This window comes from Cetorhinus maximus, chromosome 10 (assembly GCF_964194155.1).
Source record: "Cetorhinus maximus chromosome 10, sCetMax3.hap1.1, whole genome shotgun sequence".
In the NCBI taxonomy this organism is placed as follows: Eukaryota; Metazoa; Chordata; class Chondrichthyes; order Lamniformes; family Cetorhinidae; genus Cetorhinus; species Cetorhinus maximus.
The window spans coordinates 25,252,899-25,271,016 of NC_135888.1; the positions used below are offsets into that span (position 1 = coordinate 25,252,899).

Consider the following 18,118-nt stretch of genomic DNA (forward strand, 5'->3'; position numbering starts at 1 on the left):
TTGAGCATGTTGCCAAGTTGTAGAGATGAATGGAGAGACATTCTTCTCTCACTGCTCAGTACTCATTACTGGGTGCCCGAGGTTTTGATAAGCTTTATCAAAGCTTTAGCTTTGATTGAATAACAAACAGACACCAGAAGAAATGTCCCAGTGTGATGATGACAGAGTGAAACGCAACATCTTAAGAGTTGCAGTTTTAACCCATTCAGTGCCTTTTATCAGCTTGAAAGGTGAGTGGGGGTTCGGAGGCAGATCATGGCAATGATGGGTTCCCTGAAAAAGAAATTGTGGATAGTTCTGCTGACAATAAACACAGCCTGTACATAGCCTGGATGAAAACACCACAGCAGATTCATACAAGACAGGCATTGCGAGGACACAATGGTTACTCTGAATTTGCAATATAATCTGCACAAAACACAAACTGAACCAAGAGCGAGAACGGATTACAATAAACCTGATATTTCAAAGAATCCCAGGAGGTGCCAGGGTTTCTGAATACCTGATGAAATCCCACTAACCCCAGGGATACACTCAATGCTGCCGAACTGATTATTCCATTACACATCTCAGTTTTCAGCCCGAGAACTGTCGAACCGTTTGAGACTTGCAGCCCTGTTCTCACTGTAACTCTGGGAGATTCACATCAATGATGTAATGAAACAGGCTGGAGACCGAATGACATCACTGTCTGGGATGATGAGGAATGTTACTCGTCAAATATTCCATTTCCTAATCTCAGAAGTACAGAGCAGTTTGTTGCACTTTTCCATCGACTGATTCAGACTAGAACAGTTGCCAGTGCCGCAGTCCAGAATACATCGTTGACCATTTCCCAGGTCACTTTGCATAGAAGACCAAGCAGTTCTCCTGTCTCCTGGTCAATATTCATCCCACAAACACCACCACTAAAGCCAAACAACTGGTCATCCATCTCGCTGCTGTTTATGAGGAACTTGCTGTGTATCCATTGTCTGCTACCTCCAACTACATCACAACAGATACTGCATTTCAGAAGTAGCTCAATGATTGGTTGTGAACTGTTTTCAGATGTCATAGCAACACAAACACTTTCTCACATCTTCCCATTGTGAGGGACTAAGCGGATAAGAATCATTCTGAGGAAGATTTACATTGGGCGGGAGAGTGTAACAATCACACATACAGGATATTAGTTTCATTAGATCCAAAAGCTCTTTCTTCATTTACTGAGCTCCAGGACAAGCAAAGCAACAGAAATGCCCAGTTCTTCAAGTTACATAAGATAAGGGTCTCATTAATGCCACCTCTCATTCAGTGCTCATGAAACCCATACCCCAGTGAGAGTCAGTGTGTGTGGGACCCGTACCCCAGTGAGAATCAGTGTGTGGGACCCGTACCCCAGTGAGAGTCAGTGTGTGTGGGACCCATACCCCAGTAAGAGTCAGTGTGTGTGGGACCTGTGCCCCAGTGAGAATCAGTGTGTGTGGGACCTGTACCCCAGTGAGAATCAGTGTGTGTGGGACCCGTACCCCAGTGAGAATCAGTGTGTGTGGGACCCGTACCCCAGTGAGAATCAGTGTGTGTGGGACCCGTACCCCAGTGAGAGTCAGTGTGTGTGGGACCCGTACTCCAGTGAGAATCAGTGTGTGTGGGACCCGTACCCCAGTGAGAATCAGTGTGTGTGGGACCCGTACCCCAGTGAGAATCAGTGTGTGTGGGACCCGTACCCCAGTGAGAATCAGTGTGTGTGGGACCCGTACCCCAGTGAGAGTCAGTGTGTGTGGGACCCGTACTCCAGTGAGAATCAGTGTGTGTGGGACCCGTACCCCAGTGAGAGTCAGTGTGTGTGGGACCCGTACCCCAGTGAGAGTCAGTGTGTGTGGGACCCACACCCCAGTGAGAGTCAGTGTGTGTGGGACCCATACCCCAGTGAGAGTCAGTGTGTGTGGAACCCGCACCCCAGTGAGAGTCAGTGTGTGTGGAACCCGCACCCCAGTGAGAGTCAGTGTGTGTGGAACCCTTTCCCCAGTGAGAGTCAGTGTGTGTGGAACCCGCACCCCAGTGAGAGTCAGTGTGTGTGGGACCCTTTCCCCAGTGAGAGTCAGTGTGTGTGGGACCCGTACCCCAGTGAGAGTCAGTGTGTGTGGGACCCGTACCCCAGTGAGAGTCAGTGTGTGTGGAACCCGTACCCCAGTGAGAATCAGTGTGTGTGGGACCCGTACCCCAGTGAGAGTCAGTGTGTGTGGGACCCGTACCCCAGTGAGAATCAGTGTGTGTGGGACCCGTACTCCAGTGAGAGTCAGTGTGTGTGGGACCCGTACCCCAGTGAGAGTCAGTGTGTGTGGGACCCACACCCCAGTGAGAGTCAGTGTGTGTGGGACCCGTACCCCAGTGAGAGTCAGTGTGTGTGGAACCCGCACCCCAGTGAGAGTCAGTGTGTGTGGAACCCGCACCCCAGTGAGAGTCAGTGTGTGTGGAACCCTTTCCCCAGTGAGAGTCAGTGTGTGTGGAACCCGCACCCCAGTGAGAGTCAGTGTGTGTGGGACCCGTACCCCAGTGAGAGTCAGTGTGTGTGGGACCCGTACCCCAGTGAGAGTCAGTGTGTGTGGGACCCGTACCCCAGTGAGAGTCAGTGTGTGTGGAACCCGCACCCCAGTGAGAGTCAGTGTGTGTGGAACACAGATTATCAGATTGTAGTACAGATTGTGTTTAAATGCAAGTGGGCCAGCAGTTTTTGCATAGATCTTAGATTGTTTATGTGTGGGGATCATTAGCACATAAAACATTGCGTGTGTAAAGCGTTATTAGATTGCAGATGATGAATAATTAGTAGATTACTGGTTAATGATGTAATATCGAATACAGGCTGTCAAAGGATTCGATTAAAGATAGATTTGCATGTGTGATTTATGAATTGGTTGGATTCCAGCAATATGTGCTCATTGCTGAAGGAATCAATTAATCATGTCGTGACCAGCTCTGAATCAGAGGGAAAATGTGTGGCATCCTTGGCTGTCAGTCAAGATTCTTTCAATTGACGTTGGAATAGCTCATCTCAGGCTCCACATAACTGACACACTTCGCCCCACGCCACGTAAATGAGATCACTGACTTACACTTTCCGAGATACAGTGCTCTCAGCTGGGAGCTGTGTGTGCACCAGAGGAATTCACTGCTCTGGACTACTCCAGTGACTCATGACCTTATTAAGTACTGGCATTTGGATCATCTTGAAGACAGTCACATCCTCATCAAGGTTTCAGCCTTAGAATCTCCAATCATTAGAGAACCAACAACTGATCTGTTATCTTGGCTCAGTGTGTAACACTGTCACCTCTGAGTCAGAAGGTTTTGGATTTAAGCCCCACTTCAGAGACATGAGCACACTAATCCACACTGTTGGTCCAGTGCTGAGCGAGTCTCTCAGTTAAGACATGAAACCAAGACCCCGTCAGACTGCTGTTAAAGATCCCATTGACACAACTCCCAAGAAGAATTGGCAGGTTCTTGCCAGTGTTCTGGCCAACATTCTCTCCTCAATATCACCACATACTGACCGGTCATTCAACATTAGTTGTTAAAATGGTTAACGAACTTTTCTACAAAGTAAAATTCACTGTATTTGAGAGCAACACGTTGGGCTGAACAATATGTGTGAGCAGATGTGCCCCCTCCTCCAGACACCACATCTGTGTGGAGCCACCATGCTCCACACCAACCTGCCCCACGCTGACCCACCCCACACCAACCTGCTCCACGCTAACCTGCCCCACGCTGACCCACCCCACACCAACCTGCTCCACGCTGACCCACCCCGCACTAACCTGCTCCACGCTGACCCACCCCGCACTAACCTGCTCCACGCCGACCCACCCCGCGCCAACCTGCTCCACGCTGACCCACCCCACACCAACCTGCTCCACGCTGACCCACCCCACACCAACCTGCTCCACACTGACCCACCCCACACCAACCTGCTCCACGCTGACCCACCCCGCACCAACCTGCTCCACGCTGACCCACCCCGCACCAACCTGCTCCACGCTGACCCACCCCACACCAACCTGCTCCACGCTGACCCACCCCACACCAACCTGCTCCACACTGACCCACCCCGCACCAACCTGCTCCACACTGACCCACCCCGCGCCAACCTGCTCCACGCTGACCCACCCCACACCAACCTGCTCCACGCTGACCCACCCCACACTAACCTGCTCCACGCTGACCCACCCCACACTAACCTGCTCCACACTGACCCACCCCGCGCCAACCTGCTCCACGCTGACCCACCCCACACTAACCTGCTCCACGCTGACCCACCCCACACTAACCTGCTCCACGCTGACCCACCCCACACTAACCTGCTCCACGCTGACCCACCCCACACTAACCTGCTCCACGCTGACCCACCCCACACTAACCTGCTCCACACTGACCCACCCCGCACTAACCTGCTCCACACTGACCCACCCCACACTAACCTGCTCCACGCTGACCTGCCCACAGCCATTAAGCTGCGCAGAGGGCCAAGTGGGATTTATGCCCCTCACTGGGGTGGAAGTCACCCCCCCCAACTGGAGGTGCCAGCCAATCAGTCCTGGTAGTGCCAATAAGGCATCAGTGGCCCCTGCTGGGACTGGTGAAGAGTGGGCCCCAAGGCCTAGGTTTTCCAGAGCAGTTAAGACCGGGGTCTTGGGCTGGGAGGGTTTGGGTAGGTTAGGGAGAGGAGCAGCAGGGGATGGTGGGCGAAGAGGGTGGGTTTAAGGGAGAGAGCGGGTAGGAAGGAAGGGAGCATTTTAACCTAAGGGGGGGGCCCTACAATTGGTAAAGAGTAGTCCCCAAGAGTGACCCCCCCCTTTTCTTCCCACCCTTTAAGCACTTGAGGTAAAAAAATTCATCAGGCTTCCCACCCCCACCCTGCTGCCCACACAAACATTTTAGATCATGGGCAGCATATTGTCAGAGTCATTTGGTATGATAAGAAGCCGATTTGACCCATAATTGTTCATTTTAATATGCCAAGGGGGCTGCCAATTTTGGCACCCGCCCATCCCCCATATTATGGGGTGAGCTTGGGAGTGGGCGGGTGGGTGGTGGAATGTGCGGCCACCCCATTTTAGGTGCCCCCACCCCTGCGAAACGCATGCCCACTGGGGCACAAAACTCAGCTCATTGTGTTGGAGAATGGGCAGGATGTCCGCAATCTGATAATCTCCTGGAATACTGTAATCAATGGAAGGGCAATGGATGGATGGCTGCAGAACAGAGAGTTGCATCTTGACAAGACCCTTCACAAGCACCAGACAGCCCCAGGTGCGTTACAGCCAATGAAGTGCTTTTTGAAGTGTAGTCGCTGTTGTAATGTAGGAAACGCAGGCGTTAATTGGTGCACAGCAAGATTCCACAAATAGCAATGTGATTCAGATCTGATAATCTGTTCTTGTGATGTTGGTTGAGGGATTAGATATTCACCAGGAAACCAGGGTCAAGCCCCTGCGCTTCAGTCAAATAGCAGCTCTGGTGTATTTCACGACCACCTGAGGTAGCAGACAAGGCCTCCATTTAATGTCTTCTCTGAAAGGCAGCAACTCGTGTCGGAGGCAAAGGGATGTGGGATGAAGCTGCACTCCGAGACATGAGCACACGAACATAGGCTAACACAGCAGTGCATACTGAGGGAGTGCTGCACTGTCGGAGGGTGAGTACCGAGGGAGCGCCGCACTGTCGGAGGGTGAGTACCGAGGGAGCGCTGCACTGTCGGAGGGAGAGTACTGAGGGAGTGCCGCACTGTCGGAGGGAGAGTACCGAGGGAGTGCCGCACTGTCGGAGGGTGAGTACCGAGGGAGTGCCGCACTGTCGGAGGGTGAGTACCGAGGGAGTGCCGCACTGTCGGAGGGTGAGTACCGAGGGAGTGCCGCACTGTCGGAGGGTGAGTACCGAGGGAGTGCCGCACTGTCGGAGGGTGAGTACCGAGGGAGTGCCGCACTGTCGGAGGGTGAGTACCGAGGGAGTGCCGCACTGTCGGAGGGTGAGTACCGAGGGAGTGCCGCACTGTCGGAGGGTGAGTACCGAGGGAGTGCCGCACTGTCGGAGGGTGAGTACCGAGGGAGTGCCGCACTGTCGGAGGGTGAGTACCGAGGGAGTGCCGCACTGTCGGAGGGTGAGTACCGAGGGAGTGCCGCACTGTCGGAGGGTGAGTACCGAGGGAGTGCCGCACTGTCGGAGGGTGAGTACCGAGGGAGTGCCGCACTGTCGGAGGGTGAGTACCGAGGGAGTGCCGCACTGTCGGAGGGTGAGTACCGAGGGAGTGCCGCACTGTCGGAGGGTGAGTACCGAGGGAGTGCCGCACTGTCGGAGGGTGAGTACCGAGGGAGTGCCGCACTGTCGGAGGGTGAGTACCGAGGGAGTGCCGCAATGTCAGAGGGTGAGTACCGAGGGAGTGCCGCAATGTCGGAGGGTGAGTACCGAGGGAGTGGCGCACTGTCGGAGGGTGAGTACCGAGGGAGTGCCGTACTGTCGGAGGGTGAGTACCGTGGGAGTGCCGCACTGTCGGAGGGTGAGTACCGAGGGAGTGCCGCACTGTCGGAGGGTGAGTACCGAGGGAGTGCCGCACTGTCGGAGGGTGAGTACCGAGGGAGTGCCGCACTGTCGGAGGGTGAGTACCGAGGGAGTGCCGCACTGTCGGAGGGTGAGTACCGAGGGAGTGCCGCACTGTCGGAGGGTGAGTACCGTGGGAGTGCCGCACTGTCGGAGGGTGAGTACCGAGGGAGTGCCGCACTGTCGGAGGGATCAGCTTTCAGATGAGACATTACACCTAGGGCTTGCCTTGTCTCTTGTGTAAAAGATTGCCTGTCAATATTCTGGAGAACAGCATTGTGATTATCCCAGGGGTTCAGGGCCAGTATTGATAACCTATAGTGAACTTTAACATCTTGATAGTCAGTTTTTAGGTACCTCACTACTGTTTGTGGGAGTTTGCTGTGTGCAGATTGGTTGCTGTGCTTCCAACCTTACAGCAGTAACAAAACTTGAGAGAACACTTCCTTGGCTGTCAAGTTTTTGGGATGTTGGGTGTTGAAGGCGCAAGGAAAGTGCCAGGCTGCCTTTCTATATGAAGCTGATTTGGAAGAACAAAATATATTCACCACAAGAATTACAGCCAAGTACAACCTTTCTAAAAATGACTTCTTGGCATGTGTGGGCAGATAGAAAGGCAGCAGGATATCATCCAATCCCGGTGACTCTGAGCACATTCCCAGCTTACCACATCATTTTTGGGTTTGGAGTCACATTTGGGACAGGCTGGTTGGTTTCTTTTCCTGATTTGAACAGAAATCTGGCATTTTACTGAATTCACAGTTGACTCTGATGGGTTTTGCATCGCGCCCATCTCCAGTTTCTAGACCAGTCTCACAACCACCAGGCTGCTGAAGCCTGCGGGCCGTGGGATCTTGCTGTGCTCCATCCCACCCAGCCTGGAATTGGGAAGGGCGCACAAACACAAACAGGTTTAGGACATTCACAGGAGTTTAAAATGTCACAGGGGTGGGGTGGGGGTTACTTGAGACCCACACATTTAAACACTAAGAGCTCCGGCCGAGACCCAGAAACACGCTGGTTTAGCAATCACCAGCCCTACACCCCATCCTGCACAAACCTGCCATCTTCACAGGCACTAAAGTGGGGTTTTTTTTTTTGCAGATCAGCAAAAGATTTTGGTGAAAAGGCCCAGCCTTGCTGGCATCCAGCCACAAGCCTGCTTCTCATTAGCTCCTCACTGCACAGCCCATGATGATGAAATAAAAATAGTGACTAACACCAGGCACCCAGCTGAAGATCCAATACTTATGCAAGAGCAAATTCTTTGAATAAAATGTAAGAAAGAAAGAACTTGGCCATAATTGATTCACTTACAGATTAGTGGCAGTGACTAGAGCCAGCTGTGGCTCAGTGAGGGGCTCTCTCGCCTCAGAGTCAGAGCATTGGCGCTTCACGGCCCCACTCCAGAGGCTCGAACACAAAATACAGGCTGACACTCCCACTGCAGTACTGAGGGAGCGCCGCACTGTCGGAGGGTCAGTACAGAGGGAGTGCCGCACTGTCGGAGGGTCAGTACTGAGGGAGTGCTGCACTGTCGGAGGGTCAGTACTGAGGGAGCGCTGCACTGTCGGAGGGTCAGTACTGAGGGAGCGCTGCACTGTCGGAGGGTCAGTACTGAGGGAGCGCCGCACTGTCGGAGGGTCAGTACTGAGGGAGCGCCGCACTGTCGGAGGGTCAGTACTGAGGGAGCGCCGCACTGTCGGAGGGTCAGTACTGAGGGAGTGCCGCACTGTCGGAGGGTCAGTACTGAGGGAGTGCCGCACTGTCGGAGGGTCAGTACTGAGGGAGTGCCGCACTGTCGGAGGGTCAGTACTGAGGGAGCGCCGCACTGTCGGAGGGTCAGTACTGAGGGAGCGCTGCACTGTCGGAGGGTCAGTACTGAGGGAGCGCTGCACTGTCAGAGGGTCAGTACTGAGGGAGCGCTGCACTGTCGGAGGGTCAGTACTGAGGGAGCGCTGCACTGTCGGAGGGTCAGTACTGAGGGAGCGCTGCACTGTCGGAAGGTCAGTACTGAGGGAGCGCTGCACTGTCGGAGGGTCAGTACTGAGGGAGCGCCGCACTGTCAGAGGGTCAGTACTGAGGGAGCGCCGCACTGTCAGAGGGTCAGTACTGAGGGAGCGCTGCACTGTCAGAGGGTCAGGACTGAGGGAGCGCCGCACTGTCAGAGGGTCAGGACTGAGGGAGTGCTGCACTGTCAGAGGGTCAGTACTGAGGGAGTGCCGCACTGTCAGAGGGTCAGTACTGAGGGAGCGCCGCACTGTTGGAGGGTCAGGACTGAGGGAGTGCTGCACTGTTGGAGGGTCAGGACTGAGGGAGTGCTGCACTGTCGGAGGGTCAGGACTGAGGGAGTGCCGCACTGTCGGAGGGTCAGTACTGAGGGAGTGCCGCACTGTCGGAGGGTCAGTACTGAGGGAGTGCCGCACTGTCGGAGGGTCAGTACTGAGGGAGTGCCGCACTGTCGGAGGGTCAGGACTGAGGGAGTGCCGCACTGTCGGAGGGTCAGTACTGAGGGAGTGCCGAACTGTCGGAGGGTCAGTACTGAGGGAGTGCCGCACTGTCGGAGGGTCAGGACTGAGGGAGTGCCGCACTGTCGGAGGGTCAGGACTGAGGGAGTGCCGCAGTGTGTGAATTGCTCTCCTTTGGTTAAGACATTAAGCTGAGCTCTGTTCTCTCAGGTGACTATAAAGACCCTGTGTAGGTAATTTGAACAAGAGCAGGGTAGTTCTCCCAGGTGTCTTGGACAATATTTATACCTCAATCAACATCGCAAAAAAAGAAATCTGGTCATTATCACCTTTTGTGGGATCTCGTTGTGCACAAATTGGCTGCCATGTCTCCTATATTACAACAATGTCTACATTCAGAAGAATTTCATTGGCTGTGAAGCTGCTTGGGATGGTCCAACGGTTGTGAAATGCGCTATATAAATACAAGTCTTTCTTTTTCTTTAAAAGTTACAGGGGTGGAGAAGTAAACTCCAACTGGGAAGAGTTAGTTCTCTCAGTCGATTAGTGGATCCCCATTGAGACAGTTCTGTCCTCTCAGTCGAGCGAGCTCTATAAACACACTCTTGAAATCAATCCCACAACATTACAGTAATAGTTAACAACGGGGGATTCCTCAAACTGCTCAACTCCTCAATGTCCTGACAACTCTATGATCAGGGATGCTGCTTACAGAAATTGCACTGAAAACTAACCCCAGCTCTGAAAGTTGAAAGTTATAAAAATACAAAACGGTATATAGTTTATTAAATGCAATTTAACTGGCTTCATCACCCAGCTGAGCAGTGTGCAAGCACTAACCCATTTCAACAGCCCTCCTGAAATGTCTCTCCCCCTCTCTCCCTACATCCCTCACCATCTCCCATCTCCACCTATCCCCCTCTCTCTCCATCTACTGCTCTCTGTTGCCTCATCTCTCTCTCTCTCTCTCTCTCCATCTACCATTCTCTGTTGCCTCATCTCTCTCTCTCTCTCTCTCTCTCCCACTCCTTCTCTCACTCTCTCCCCCTTGCCCCTTCTGTCTCGCCCACTCTGTCTCTCCTGGCAATGTTTTCATTGGGTTAATTTCTGCTTATTTTGCAGTTGAAGTTTGTTCCTTAAGGGACCTATCCAAGTTCCAACTGGGCCTCAGTTCAGAGCTAAGAACATTGATTCTTGGCCAGAAACTGATTCCCCACTCTGTTGTTCCACACTGCCATCGCAAGATCACTTATTCAAGGCTGTGCGAATCCCCAGGACATTTTCATTTGAAAATATGACCATTTTCTTTCATCTTCTTTCCTTTGATCAGGGATCTTTTCTGGGAATTTCATGGCCAACTCCGAACTGCACAACTGTTCACATCCTCCCACTCTCAGGTTCTATAATTCTGATGAAGCCTTAGATTCTTGCCCCTTGGGTTCAAGCCCCCTCCACAGCGAGCAGCGACTCTCTTATCCCTGAGCCAGAAGACCACGGGTTAAAAACCCACTTAAGAGTCTCAACACCATAATCTAGATCGAGATGTCCAGCGCTCCCTGAGGGAGCGTCGCACAGTTGGAGGGTCAGTACTGAGGGAATGCTGCACTGTCAGAGGGTCAGTACTGAAGGAGTGCTGCACTGTGAGAGGGTCAGCACTGAGGGAGTGCTGCATTGTCGGAGGGTCAGTACTGAGGGAGTGCTGCATTGTCAGAGGGTCAGTACTGAGGGAGTGCTGCATTGTCGGGGCCAGTACTGAGGGAGTGCTGCACTGTCAGAGTGTCAGTGCTGAGGGAGTGCTGCACTGTTGGAGGGTCAGTACTGAGGTAGTGCTGCACTGACGGAGGGCCAGTACTGAGGGAGTGCTGCACTGTCAGAAGGCCAGTACTGAGGGAGTGGTGCACTGTCAGAGGGCCGGTACTGACGGAATGCTGTATTGTCGGAGGGCTAGTACTGAAGGAGTGGTGCACTGTCGGAGTGTCAGTACTGAGGGAGTGCTGCACTGTCGGAGGGTCAGTACTGAGATGGTGCTGCACTGACGGAGGGCCAGTACTGAGTGAGTGCTGCACTGTCAGAGGGCCAGTACTGAGGGAGTGCTGCACTGTCAGATGGTCGGTACTGAGGGAGTGCTGCACTGCCCGAGGATCGGTACTGACGGAGTGCTGCACTGCCCGAGGGTCGGTACTGACGGAGTGCTGCACTGCCCGAGGGTCGGTATTGACGGAGTGCTGCACTGCCCGAGGGTTGGTACTGAGGGAGTGCTGCACTGCCCGAGGGTCAGTGCTGACGGAGTGCTGTACTGCCCAAGAGTTGGTACTGACGGAGTGCTGCACTGCCCGAGGGTCAGTACTGAGGGAATGCTGCACTGCCCGAGGGTTGGTACTGAGGGAGTGCTGCACTGCCCAAGGGTCAGTACTGAGGGAGTGCTGCACTGCCCGAGGGTCGCTACTGACGGAGTGCTGCACTGCCCGAGGATCAGTGCTGAGGGAGTGCCACACTGTCAGCCATGCAATTTTTTGGATAAGCCACTGAACCGAGGGTGTCTGCCTGCTGGATGTAAAGTCTAATGGAGCTATATTGAAGAGCAGTAGAGGGTTTGTTCCCAGTGTCCTGGGCTAATATCTACCTCTCACCCAAGATCACTAAAAGCAGATTGCCTGGTCAATATCGCATTGCTTTTTGTGGGATCTTGCTGTGCACAAATAGGCTGCTCTGTTTCCTGCATTACAACAGTTAATACACATCAAAAATATCTTCATTCTTCACTGTAGAAGACACAAAAACATCCCAAGAGTACTTGAAAATCAAGAGGTAAAAGGGAGGGAGGAATTTAAAACAATCACAATTACTAGGGAAATGTACTGGTAAAACTAGTAGAACTAAAGGTTGACAAGTGGACCTGGACCTGATGGCTTTCATCCTAGGGTCTTATAAGTAGTGGCTGCAGAGCTAGTAGATGCATTGGTAGCAATCTTCCAAAATTCCCTAGATTCTGGTATGGCCCCAGTAGGTTCAAACATCTCTATTCAAGAAAGGAGGGAGACTGAAAACAGGGCACTAAAGGCACTCTGTCATAGGGAAAATGCTAGAATCGATTATTAAAGAGGTAATAGCAGGACATTTAGAAATCATAAAGTGTTTAGGCAGACCCAACATGGCTTTGCGAAAGAGAAATCATGTTTGAACAAATCATAATTTATTAGAGTTCTTTGAGGAAGTAACAAGAAATGTGGACAAAGGGAAACCTGCACTTGGATTTCTAAAAGACATTTGATAAGGTGCCACATCAAAGGTTAATACACAGGAAAAGTGCTCATGGTGTAGGGGGTAACATAATAACATGGATAAAGGATTGGTTAGTTAACAGAAAGCAGCGAGGAGGGATAAATGGGTCATTTTCAGGCTGAAAAACTGTAACTAGTGGAGTTCCACAGGGATCAGTGCTAGAGCCTCAACTATTTACAATCTACATCAATGGATGAAGTGACCGAATGTCTGGTTGCTAAATTTCCTGATGACACAAAGATCGGTGGGAAAGTAAATTGTGAAGCGGACATATGAAGTTTGCAAAGGGATACAGACAGGTTAAGTGAGTGGGCAAAAATTTGGCAGATGGAGTACAAGGTTGGAAAATATGAACTTGTCTACTTTGGCAGGAAGAATAGAAAAACAGCAAATTATTTAAATGGAGAGAGATTGCAGAACTCTGAGGCACAGAGGGATCCAAGTGTGTTTGTATATGAACCACAAAAAGTTGGTGTGCTGGTACAGCAAGTGTTTAGGAAGGTAAATGGAAAGCTGGTGTTTGCTGCTAGGGGAATCAAGTATAAAAGGAAGGAAGTGTTGCTGCAGCTGTACAGGGCCTTGGTGAGACTGCGTCTGGAGGTACTGGGTACAGGTTTGGTCTCTTTACTTGAGAAAGGATATAATTACATTGGAAGTAGTTCAAAGAAGGTTCACCCGACTGGTTCCTGGGATGAAGGGGCTTGTCTTATGATGAAAGGTTGAGCAGGTTGGGCCTGTGCCCATTGAAATTTAGAAAATTGAGAGGTGATCCCCTTGAAACATAGAAAATCTTGAGGGTACTTGACAGGGTGGATGTTTCCCCTAATGGGAGAGGCTAGAACTAGGGGACACAGTTTAAAAATTAGGGGTCTCCCTTTTAAGATGGAGACAAAGAGAATTTTTTTCTCTCAGAGGGTCATTAGTCTGTGGAATTCTCTTCCCCAGAGAGCAGTGAAGGCTGGGTCATTGAATATATTCAAGGCTGAGTTAGACAGATGTTAGATTGACAAGGGAGTCGAGGGTTACGGGGGGCAGACAAGAAAGTGGATTTGAGGCCACAATCAGTCAGCCATTATCTTATTGAATGGTGGAGCAGGCTCGAGGGGCCAAATGGCCTACTCCTGCTCCTAATTCTTGTGTTCTTCTGCTCTTTGGCTGTTAAGGGTTTTGGAACATCCTGAGACTGTAAATGTAACTATAGGAATGCGGGTCTGTCTTTGTTACTCTGAATTTGTCAGCTTGTAGACTGGGGGAGGCAGTGGGTGACTGAAAGGTTAAACTGTGTGAGAGAAGGCACCTTCTGCCTAACATCTGGGCCCTGGCTTCCTTCAACGTCTTTAGCAAACTCTTCACTTTTAGTTTAACCGTGCAGTGGTTTCACAGCTCCAGCATCCAAACACCGTGGAGTTCACTGCATTAATTAATGCTTCATATTCATCCTTCAAACATAAAATCTCCAGCTAATGACACAGGATCAGATTGCTGGCGCTGACTCAGGAAGCTCCATCCTTTTCACTGGTTATGTTTTCCTCCTGCACACTTAGTCACTCGCACCATCCTGACTTGGAAATATATCACTGTTCCTTCACTGTCGCTGGGTCAAAATCCTGGAACTCCCTCCCTAACAGCACTGTGGGTGTACCAACACCACATGGACTGCAGCGGTTCAAGAAGGCAGCTCACCACCACCTTCTCAAGGGCAATTAGGGATGGGCAATAAATGCTGGCCCAGCCAGCGACGCCCACATCCTCTGGATGTATAAAAGAAACGCACTGTGTAAAAAATTGTTTCCTCATTTTGTTGCTAGTTATTTTGCCGATTCTCTTCAATCTGTGTCCCTCTGGTTACTGACCCTCCTGCCACTGGAACCTATTCCTCCTTATTTACTCTATCAACATCCCTCAGAATTTTAAACACCTCCCTTAACTTTCTCTGCTCTAAGGAGAACAATCCCGGTTTCTCCAGCTCCTCATCCCTGGAACATTCCAGTAAACCTCCTCCGCCCCCCTCCCCCTCCTCCACTCCCTCCCCCTCCCCAAGGCCTGGACATCTTTCCCAAACGCCCCACATTTCAATCATCAGGGTCTTGGTAACCACCCTAAGGGACTGGATCAGGGCTGCTTGGGGGTTGGGGATTTCATTCACATCCCATGAGTAAAGGATTGCAAGCACGTACCTCAAAAACATCTTCATCCAGTATTCTCGTCCCAAACACGACAATACCGTTTGTGTCAATCACTGGCTGCTTGCTCCTGTTCAGTGATTTATTGAACTTCTTTTTGCAATCCAGGATCATGGTGACTGTCTTCTTGTGAACACTTATTGCAATTCGATGCCATCTGCCAGAGCACAGAGAGAGAGAGTGAGAGAGAGAGATGGGGAAGGAGGGAGAGAGAGAGAGAGAGAGAGAGAGAGAGAGAGATGGGGAGGGAGGGAGAGAGAGAGATGGGGACGGAGGGAGAAAGAGAGATGGGGACGGAGGGAGAAAGAGAGATGGGGAGGGAGGGAGAGAGAGATGGGGAGGGAGGGAGAGAGAGATGGGGAGGGAGAGAGAGAAAAAGAGAGAAAACAAAAGAGCAAGAGCACGAGAGTTAGAACAACAGAATGTGAGATAAAGAGACAAAGTGCGAGAGAGAATGAGTGTGAGAACGAGAGCGAGAGAGCATGATAGAGTGAGAGAGAGCCAGGGAGTGAGGGAGAGCGATAGAGAGCGAGGGACAGTGATAGAGAGCGAAACAGAGTGAGAGAGAGAGTCAGAGTGAGGGAGAGCAATAGAAAACAAGAGAGTGTGAGAGAGAATGAGAGTGAGAGTGACCGAGTGCGAGCAACAGTGAGAAAGCAACAGAATGAGAGTGAGGGAGAGCGAGAGACAGTGATTGAGAGCGATAGAGAGAGAAAGTGTGAGAGAGAACGAGAGTGAGCGAGTGCAAGCGACAGTGAGAGAGCAATAGAATGAGAGCGTGAGAGAGCGAGAGAGAGCGAGAGAGAGCAACAAATTGAATGAGAGTGAAGGAGAGTGATAGAGAGCGAGAGACAGTGATAGAGTGCGATAGAGAGTGAGAATGTGAGAGAGAACGAGAGTGAGAGAGTGCGAGCGATAGAGAGCGATAGAACGAGAACAAGAGTGTGAAAGAGCGAGAGAGAGAAATAGAGCGAGAGAGAGTGAAAGAGAGAGAGTGAGAGCAAGCAACAGAGAATGAGAGTGACAGAGAGCGATAAAGAGAATGAGAGTGAGGAACAGTGATAGAGGGCGAGAGACAGTCAGACAGCGATACAGAGTGAGAGAGTGCGAGAGAGAATGAGAGTGAGATTGAGCGAGTGCAAGTGATAGAGCGATAGAGAGGGAGAGAATGATAGAACAAGAGTGAGAGAGAGCGATAGAGAATTAGAGTGAGAGAGAGAGTAATGAAGAGAACGAGAGTGGGATAGAGCGATTGAGAACATGAGAAAGATACAGGGACAGCGCAACAGAGAGAGAGCAAAAGGGAGAGAGGGAAAGGGAGAGAGGGAAAGGGAGAGAGGGAAAGAGGGAAGAGATTACATTTCCAACCCATTCCGCAATGGTGAAGAACCCATTAATGATCTCCCTGCTGCAAAGAGATCCACAGATCATTTAGATTCAGTGAGTTGCTCCTCACCTCTTGACTCTGAAGATTGTGTGTTTGGGCGTGAGTATTTCTCCACATCCTCTATCCAGCAGTAACTTCTAGATCAAGGACGTGGGATTTAATTTGCCAAGTGACCCAGGGGGCAGAAAACAAGTACAGAGGGGGCTAAGACTGGGCCTCAGTGCAAGAATGTGTAATCAATCACAGTGTTAACACAATGCTGGATATCAGTTAAACGCCCTGGAAGTATTTTCCCCCAATCCCCATCCCCCATGAGATGTCCCTGTGGCTTAGCATGTTCAGATATGGCCCAGTGGTGGGTGCGCAGCATACATACTTCCCATCAGCCAGGTTGACTCCATTAAAAACGGGATATTCCTCGGGGCTTGGCTTCCCTAAATGGTCTTCGTAGAGGAATATGGGACCGCGAGCGACTTCCACACCCAGCTGTTGGATTCCCTGCTCATTGTAGAGGGACAGGATGAAAGCCCCCTTCCCTTTCTGGGCACGAACTGTCAACAAGATGGAGAAATCTTCTGGGAATGCTGAATCTGGAAAATAACAGAAGATCAGAGAATGAGACGGTCATGATGAAAGTCAGCTGATTTACACACAGATAAGAGTCCTGCACAAATTACAATACTATCAGTGTTACAATGAGGAGTGTTTAGTGGGACAGTGTAGAGGGAGTTTCACCCTATATCTAACCCCGTGCTGTACCTGTCCTGGGAGTGTTTGATGGGGACAGTGTAGAGGGAGCTTTACTCTGTATCTAACCCCGTGCTGTACCTGTCCTGGGAGTGTTTGATGGGGACAGTGTATAGGGAGCTTTACTCTGTATCTAACCCCGTGCTGTACCTGTCCTGGGAGTGTTTGATGGGGACAGTGTAGAGGGAGCTTTACTCTGTATCTAACCCCATGCTGTACCTGTCCTGGGAGTGTTTGATGGGGACAGTGTAGAGGGAGCTTTACTCTGTATCTAACCCCGTGCTGTACCTGCCCTGGGAGTGTTTGATGGGGACAGTGTAGAGGGAGCTTTACTCTGTATCTAATCCCGTGCTGTACCTGTCCTGCGAGTGTTTGAAGTTGCGCTATGACAGGCAAATGTTGTTCAAATTCCTACTGCAGAATTGTTGCTGTCGGAGCTGAAACGTGTGATTGAAGAGACTGGTAATGCTGGCCTGATGTCCTAGCGTTGAAGTTGCCACTGCCCTCTCGGTTGAAGCACGTCATTCAACAGACGGCTGACAGACGGCAGGAATCCTCTCCACAAACCAGACTGCAAGATACTTTCTGGCAGCAGGAGTGAAGAGGATTGAAACTGAAATGCTTTTGCTCCCATCTCCAAACTCTGTCCCCTCGCCACCAATCCAGCCTATTCCCATCATCTATATTTGATCCCGAGATGAGTTTCTGACGACTCTGCACTGCGTCTCGGACTCCCTATTTCCACCTCTGTAAGTCTCCCTACTCTGCCCTGCCTCGGCTCGTCTGCTGCTGAAACCCTCAGACTCCAGACTCGAGCAGCTGCTCTCCCGGCTGCTCTCCCACTGTAAACCCCCTGTGAACTCGATGCCATCGAAAGCTCCCCTGCCGCCAAGTCCCGAGTTACACCAGTCGCCAACATTCGCCCCAAGTTGTGCAGTCGTGCAGCACCTTGAAGTTTCTCACCCAGGATAAGCCATGTGCTTTACGTTACACAAGTGCGTAATGGAGCAAAAACATTTCAATAAATCGGCTGCACACTGCAAAAAATAATTAGAGGGTACCTTCCCCTCTTGCTGCTGTGATCACTAACCTACACTGACTCCTGGTCCAGCAACACCTCAATTTTAAAATTCTCATCCTTGCTTCATGTTCTGGCCCCCTTCTATGCTTCTTTCTATTCGTTCACGGTATGTAGGCATCGCTGGCTAGGCCAGCATTTATTGTCCATCCCTAATTGCCCTTTGTGGTAAAGTGGAATGCTGTGTACCTTTAAGAGGACGTAGCTAATTGACCACGTGACTTTGGTAACAGGAAGTCTAGAGCTGCAGATGATTGAAGAAGCACACATGGAGTTAGTGCTCTGTTCTTTGTTCCAATAAACCACCAGTGTTTGTTCAGTAAATCGGTTTCCCTCTGCCTACATTGTTTCAAGCACCAACTAGTGTCTCAGTATCAAGGGCACAGCTCAC

At 51.1% G+C, this 18,118-nt stretch overlaps 1 protein-coding gene across 2 annotated transcripts in view; it reads right to left on the bottom strand.

Annotated features, from left to right (window-relative positions):
- The window catches only part of col5a1 (procollagen, type V, alpha 1), a 357,252-nt gene that overhangs the window by 255,874 nt on the left and 83,260 nt on the right, over positions 1-18,118 (bottom strand). For both annotated transcript variants that reach the window (XM_078550223.1, XM_078550222.1), the window contains exons 3-4: positions 16,279-16,492; positions 14,510-14,672 (exon numbers count right to left, since the gene is read on the bottom strand). In XM_078550223.1, the coding sequence (XP_078406349.1) occupies positions 14,510-14,672; positions 16,279-16,492 (377 nt within the window). The remainder of the gene's footprint in view (positions 1-14,509; positions 14,673-16,278; positions 16,493-18,118) is intronic.